Source organism: Notothenia coriiceps, unplaced genomic scaffold (assembly GCF_000735185.1).
Source record: "Notothenia coriiceps isolate Sejong01 unplaced genomic scaffold, NC01 NC01_scaffold00036705, whole genome shotgun sequence".
Classification (NCBI taxonomy): Eukaryota; Metazoa; Chordata; class Actinopteri; order Perciformes; family Nototheniidae; genus Notothenia; species Notothenia coriiceps.
In genome coordinates, this window is record NW_011369406.1 from 2,940 (window position 1) to 9,571 (window position 6,632).

Sequence of the window (6,632 nt, forward strand, 5' to 3'; positions counted from 1 at the left end):
AGAAAGGAGTGAAAGCCTCTTGATTCCACAAAGAATCAACTGTAAATGATTATTTATTATTAACACTTTTTAGTACTTTTCTTCCATGTTCTTTTCAATGAAAGTACTGTTTTGTTATTATATTAGTAATTATCTGATTAACTTTCAAGTAATTGTTCTTGAAAATGTTATTTGATATTTCATATACAACAACAAAAATACACAGTAGAATGTTAAGCATTACCTGCAGCTGCAGAGAGTTAAACTAGAAATAATTGCACATAGCTAATTATGAGCGAAGGGTTGCATGTGCTGCTGCAAAATGAAAGTCAATCAATTGACTGTTCGCTAAACCCTAACTCAGATTACGACAAAAGCACCTTCGCATTTAATTGCCAACAAATGTTGATTTTGCCCGCTGGAATGACACTGTCACACATTTGATCAGCTAGCTGAACACCCTACGACTAGCTACAAAAGTTGATCCAAAACACAGCATGGATGTTTTTTACATTACAAGGAACAAGGCTTTATAGCTTGTCAAACGAAACCATAGCTTGTTGGCTTGGGTCGCTAGAGAGCAGCAACATTCCTAAAACAGAGCCGCTAACGGTTAACTAACCTCGAATAGCATCCAAGACAGGGATAACAGTAAAAAGTGGATGTGCTAGATCAGGGGTGCCCACACCTTTTCAGCTTGGGAGCTACTTTTAAAATGACCAAGCCCAAAAGATCTACCTACAGGGCCGCCCCTGCCCAATCTGTGTCGCGAGCGCGAGGGGGGGGGGTGCCAGTGGAGTAAACGGCGGATAAACTGTGGCGCTTACACTAATTGCGCCGCATTTGCGCATGATAGTGCGCAACATTTGTGCTTCAGATGAGGAGGTGAGGCCCCCTCATAACTGCATGAAACTGTATGGCACAATACAACTCAGACTGGCTTACCTGTACGTCAATCAAGTGGCAAATGCCATAGTAAGGATGGATGATAGGCTAACTTTAAAACTTTTTTGTTTTCAATTTTTTTTTTCAATGCCATTTCATCTACCCACACTACCTTTGCGATCGACTGGTCGATCGCGATCTTCGTAATGGGCACCCCTGTGCTAGATGTAAACTGAGCTTGCTTTTTTAACTCACAAACTAAGGGAGCTAGTTATGTTAAGCTACTTGAAAGACCTTGGAAGTAATGCTCATTTGCGACTATAGGTACAGTAGTAGCAGCGTAAGCTAGTTAGCCACGCATCTGTTGTGTCTAAACTTGCCTACAATTCTTCATTTGAGAGCGTGCACACTGACAACTATGGTCAAATGCAGTGCTTATTAGAACCTGGATTGAGTGCTCATAAGGACGAAAAGGTGGACGTGCCTAGATTGAAATCCTTGCTTGGCAAAAATCTGTTAAGCATTGAACAAGAATGGAAGGTAGCGAGTTTCTTAAGAGCTTTTGGAAAAGTTTCCCAAGATTCATGCACGACGCATGTATGTACAGTTTACACAGTCGAAGTGTTTACAGAAGTATCCAAATTGAGACAAAAAAAGGCCAATAATTGCAGCTTACATTACAGCGGGCAAACACACCATGTTATCTATTCCTTACATTTCCGCTCACGTTTTCAGTTTTGGAAAGGAAAAGAAAAAAACTTTTTATATCCAATATTTCTTTTTACTTCAGCCCCTTGCAAACCGTACCGTTTGTGTAGAAATCAAGAGCTTAACAGGCTTGCTGTGCATATTGCAGATTGCTAAACTATGATTGGACAACCTCTGTTCAGAAGAGAGGTTTAGCGAATGGTCGATTCCCAGTCAACCTGCTCTGGCCAACATTTACCAGCTGTTCCTGTTTCTTGAGTCCTTAGCAACTTTCAGTTTATGGACCTCTCTCAGGACGTGGTCAGCCTTCTTCAGCTTCTCCATGGCCTTGGCCAGAAGATCCTCTGGTACTCCATCCCCGTCGGCTCCCCCCTTAGCCTTGGACACTCTGCTCAGGAGCTGCTGCGTCTTTTCCATCTCCAGCGCCACTTCAGTCTCAAGTTTCATGAAATCATCACCAGGAGCCGCGTTGCCTCGGGCCACAGCTGTGTGTGCCTGAACACAGACTGACGAGTCAGACAGCAGATCTCCAATGGAGGCGGACCTGGCCTTGGTCGAGGGTGAAAGAGACGGAGGAGGGGGCTCGGAGTGCCGACAGGGAAAGAACTTAGGTTTGACCTGAGGCTTGGGTGGTGCTTTTGTTGGCTTCAAAGTGACGGGAACCTGAATCTCGTCCTCGCTGGCGTCCAACACATCCAGCCCAGGGTTTCTTCCTCTCAATGCGGCGGTGGAAGCTGCCAGTGTGTCTTCGTTGCCAGAGCCTTCGCTGTCATCGTCAGAGTGCTGACCGCTGTCCACAGACTTCTCCTCCGCCTTCTTCTTCTTCTCCCCAGGCAGGTGACAGAGCAGCGGACTCAGGCTGAGGCCGTCAGAGAGCGGAGTATTCAAAGAGACGACGACTGAGGGGACCTCAATCTTGGGTGGAGCCTCTACTGCTTCAGGGGAACTGGCAGCGGTATCTGTTTGCAGTGAAGCAGCAGGGTCCTGTCCCTCTTTTGCCTGGGTTACCATTGTCTTGTCGTCTGCCTTATGCGAGTTGGGCTGAGCAGGCTTCTTCTTGGGTGTAGGAGGAGGGCTGGAATTCTTTCTGAGTTGCTCTTTGGGAATGTGTGGGTCATTTTCAGATACTTTAATGCCATTACTTATTGTCTCCCCTGATTCTTCTTCAATTACCTGCCCGTCTGCGCTGGGACTCCCAGGTTTAGGTGGAGCTTCTTTAGAAATGGGGAGGTCAGTTTCCACAGCTGTTCCTGTCGCCTCCTTCTTATCACTTTCTTCATTCTCCTCATCCTCATCTGTTGTGCCTTCCAACTCTTGGTCTGGCTCCACAGAAGGTTTCTTCTCTTTTGATGGAGGGGTAGGAGGGTGGGACTGTGAGGCCTCTGCTAGGTTGCTAATGGAGCTGCAGGAGCCAGGTTTGTTGGGAGGGGTTGGTGGTGGAACTGTCTTCTTCCTGGCATCAGGAGTCTTTTCAGACATCTGCTCAGCTTTCCCCTCCTCTGTGTCTTCAGGTGAGGCTGTGGGCTTGGCTTCTTTAGATGGAGGCATGGGTGGCTTCAGGACCTAAAAGACATTAAATGGGACAAATAATATACTTTTATTTTGTGGGTTTTATATGTTCACCCTCTGTCTGAAACACTCAATTTTAGTGCCCGTCTCTTTAAGCCCCCTCTCTTTCTGGCCTTTCTGTATCTGCATTCTAGGTGTTTTATTGATGTAGTATAGAATAGCCTTCATCTACTATTGTCCGGTGGCCACTTGCGGTATTGCAGCATAACATCAGCAACGATGACCATGATGATCTTTTTATCTTTCAATTGACATTTTCTAAGAAACAATCCTGATACACAACGTTTTGATATCTTAGAAACTCTCCTTCAACAGAGAAAAATCTATTTCAAATCTGTGAGTTTTTTAGTCTTAAAGAAATTGCTATTAGAAGAAACACTAATGAGCATATTCAGCAGGCTGCATGACCAGGAAGTAAACCAGGAAGCTAGAAAACCCTTTTGGTATATGCAACAGGTCGAGATCGGATTAAAAAGTCGCTATCTTTAGGTATAGTTTTGACATCAAAATCCTACAGTTGACCTGAAAGTTTGTTTAAAGGCGCAGTTCCTGAAAATGGTGGCTTTTGCATTACTCTGTGGATTTTGCATTTTGAGACTTGTTTTGAATTGCACTTAGACCTGCTTTATAATTATTAAAGACATGAAATTGCACTTTTTCCAATGAGGGACATTTAACCTCTATTTACAGACTACTTTATATGAACAGTATTGTATGATGAAGGTATTTAGCAATAAACAGACCTTTTTCTCTGAGCCTTCCTCCTTATCAGGCTCATCCTCAGGCGTTGGGTTAGGTTTAGCCTCTTTGGTAGGGGGCATGGGAGGTTTGATTACCTTTTTCTGAGGACTGACCTCCGGCTCAGTCTGAGCCTCATCCTCCCTTTTCTCTGCATTTTCACCGGCATTGGACGGAGGAGTCAAGGCTTTGATGGCCTCTCTCGGGGTTTCAGTGCCATCCACACTGGAGTGCTGGGTGCCATTAGGCATCAAGGCATTCTCAAGATCCAGGTCCAAACGCAGGATACCATCAGACGACACATCAGCTACCTATAGAGGCAAAAATACATTTAACTTAAAAAGATATACCAAAACAATAAACCTTAATTAAAAAAAATAAAAGCTGTTATACAAAATAAGTGCTGGTTTCTAATAAAAGAGAAGGCATTATAATTGTGTCAACTTCCATTGTCAGCAGATAAGAAAGATACAAAAGAGCAAAGCATAGGCAATATGAGTTAAAAAGGGCATACAAATAACAATATTTCTGTTAAAAAAGCAATGGATATAATAATAATTGAAACATAATTTTTCAGACCTATATCAAATTACAGACAGGCCCACTCTATGCTTATCCCATGTAATTTTGTGCAAAAGTTCTGCCGTTATTTTTGTTTCCATGCAGTACTAATATGCCGTTTTCACCTATTCTAAAAACGGTGCATTTTATTTTGGGTTAGGGTTTGGGAATTGCTTAACTTGGGTACGATTGGAAAGCTGAGACCCTTTCATGTTTTATGGTGTAAGTCTTCACAGTAGACACTTTATTGTAGTGAGATCATTTTTTGAAACAAACTCAATTAAAATAACTAACCTCAGTGTATAAAAATAATATTCTGTATAACGTATGATAATGACAGCGTTAGGAAACTCTACTGTACAACCACGGGCTTTCCAAGTTTCCTTTGCATATAACCTGTGAAGCAAATGGTAATCAACCCAAAAATTGCTCCAGCAACTTATGAGACATACTGTATTAAAGCTTGGGGATGGTCACTATATACTTTATCATCATGTTTTAGCTGCTCTTAGACTAAATGTTGACATTTCACCAAAGGTCTAACCATAACCTAATGTTAATTAGAGATTTATGTCCCAGAAAACACTTTACACACAGTACTGAACAGCTTCTGATATTCATTTTCAGGTTCTCAAATGATGTATATAACACCTATGTGGCCTATACTGTTGACCTACTATCTCCCCCTAAAGACAGAAATGGTCCTAAGGGGGGAGTGGAAGAGGGTGACTGTTGAAAAGCAGCCTCAGGTGATTGGTTGTGAGACACAGTACTGCTGCGGTGCTTTAAGAAAGTCTGTTTGGCTTGATTCAGTCATGCAGAGCTGAGGTTACCCCGGAGACACCGGGGGGCCGACAAGAAGCTGCTCACATCCTGGTCCGACCGCTCACTCCATTCACACTGAACCACCACAACAGACTTCACACTACCAACCAATTCAGGAACTCCAGGTTTCACAAACATTGTTTTAAAACGGTAGATAAAGGGAATTCATCTCGCAAAACAATCTTTTGTAACAACATTTCCCTTTTTTTTTTTTACTTCCCTTTGTTCAGAAAATGTAAGTAAAATTAAAACTCTTGGTTTATTCTCGGCTTTCATAAGGCTGCCGAGACAATCTGGGACAACACATAGAGAAGTAATAGCAGCAACTAGAGATAATAAACCATTAATGCTCATGGCCATCTAGCAAATGTTAGTCCAATGTTCATTCTATTACTTTATTATGGAAATATTGTCTTCATATCAAACCATTAATGTTTAATCTGTAACCTAAATCTTATTCTGAATTTATGGATCTTGATAGTAGAGTATTTCATCATCCCAGCAGATGGAAACAGTTCTACATTACTGTGTGTGGGCAGCAGTGTGTACAAGTTAGAGGCTGGAGATTTGTAGCTAAAGGGCTCACACCTTATGCTGCAGCCACACGAGAACGGTAACAGTCGTATCCGCTACAGTTCTCTATCATGTAGACCAGTGGTTCTCAACATGTGGTACATGTACCACTGGTGGTACGCCAGCTCCCGCTAGTGGTACGCGGAGGAATCTGACATATAACAACTATTTAAAAAACAATTTTTTTTATTTTTTATTTGATTTAACCTTTACACATAACACAGACATATAAAATACAGAAAACACAACTAAGTAAACAAAAGACGAAAAGCAGTCACTACATTGTGCACATTTGGGACAGTAAGGTACACTACTTACTGCAAGAGCAGCTGGTGGTAAGGACTTCAGACAACTTCAATTTAAAACAGGCTATAGGGACAAGTGCCATCAGTTTGAGGCTTGATTGAATAACATTCATTAAAAAATAAATCATACTATCAAAATACTACAACGAATGAAAATAAGCTTGAGATAATTGAAACTGTGGTTTAAATAAGTTCTAGTAGGCTATTGTTGTTTTTAGATTTAGAAACAAAAAAATTTTTTTAAATGTATTTCTGGCGTTGCTAATGATGACCATACTACTCGGGAACGATTAGCGAACGTTGCAAGCAAGCAAAAGAAAGAAGAAAGCTGAATGATGTTAAAAACGTGGCTCAAAACGGGAGGTTAAAGCTGTTACTAAGCTGTTAAAAGAAGTTTTTCCATTAATTAGCACTTCTTTATTAAATATTATGAATATGTCTTTATTATCAGGCTATGTTCCACAATCATTCAAAGTAGCAGTGATAAAA

General features: G+C 41.6%; 1 protein-coding gene across 1 annotated transcript; it reads right to left on the reverse strand.

Annotated features, from left to right (window-relative positions):
- Window positions 1–972: 972 nt before the first annotated feature.
- On the reverse strand, window positions 973–5,403 carry LOC104964126 (proteoglycan 4-like). Its single transcript, XM_010792847.1, has 3 exons — window positions 5,311–5,403; window positions 3,885–4,190; window positions 973–3,135 (listed from the first exon to the last, which is right to left on the reverse strand). The coding sequence occupies exons 1-3, from the start codon at window positions 5,401–5,403 to the stop codon at window positions 1,807–1,809; spliced, it is 1,728 nt and encodes a 575-aa protein (XP_010791149.1). The 3' UTR covers window positions 973–1,806.
- Window positions 5,404–6,632: the final 1,229 nt, after the last annotated feature.

Excerpts from the sequence above, each read along its gene's own strand:
- LOC104964126 (XM_010792847.1), bottom strand. The coding sequence starts at position 5,403 with ATGTTTGTGAAACCTGGAGTTCCTGAATTGGTTGGTAGTGTGAAGTCT. Across the intron at positions 4,191-5,310 it reads GTGAGCGGTCGGACCAGGAT|GTAGCTGATGTGTCGTCTGA; the intron begins GTGAGCAGCTTC and ends TTGCCTCTATAG. Across the intron at positions 3,136-3,884 it reads AGGAAGGCTCAGAGAAAAAG|GTCCTGAAGCCACCCATGCC; the intron begins GTCTGTTTATTG and ends AATGTCTTTTAG.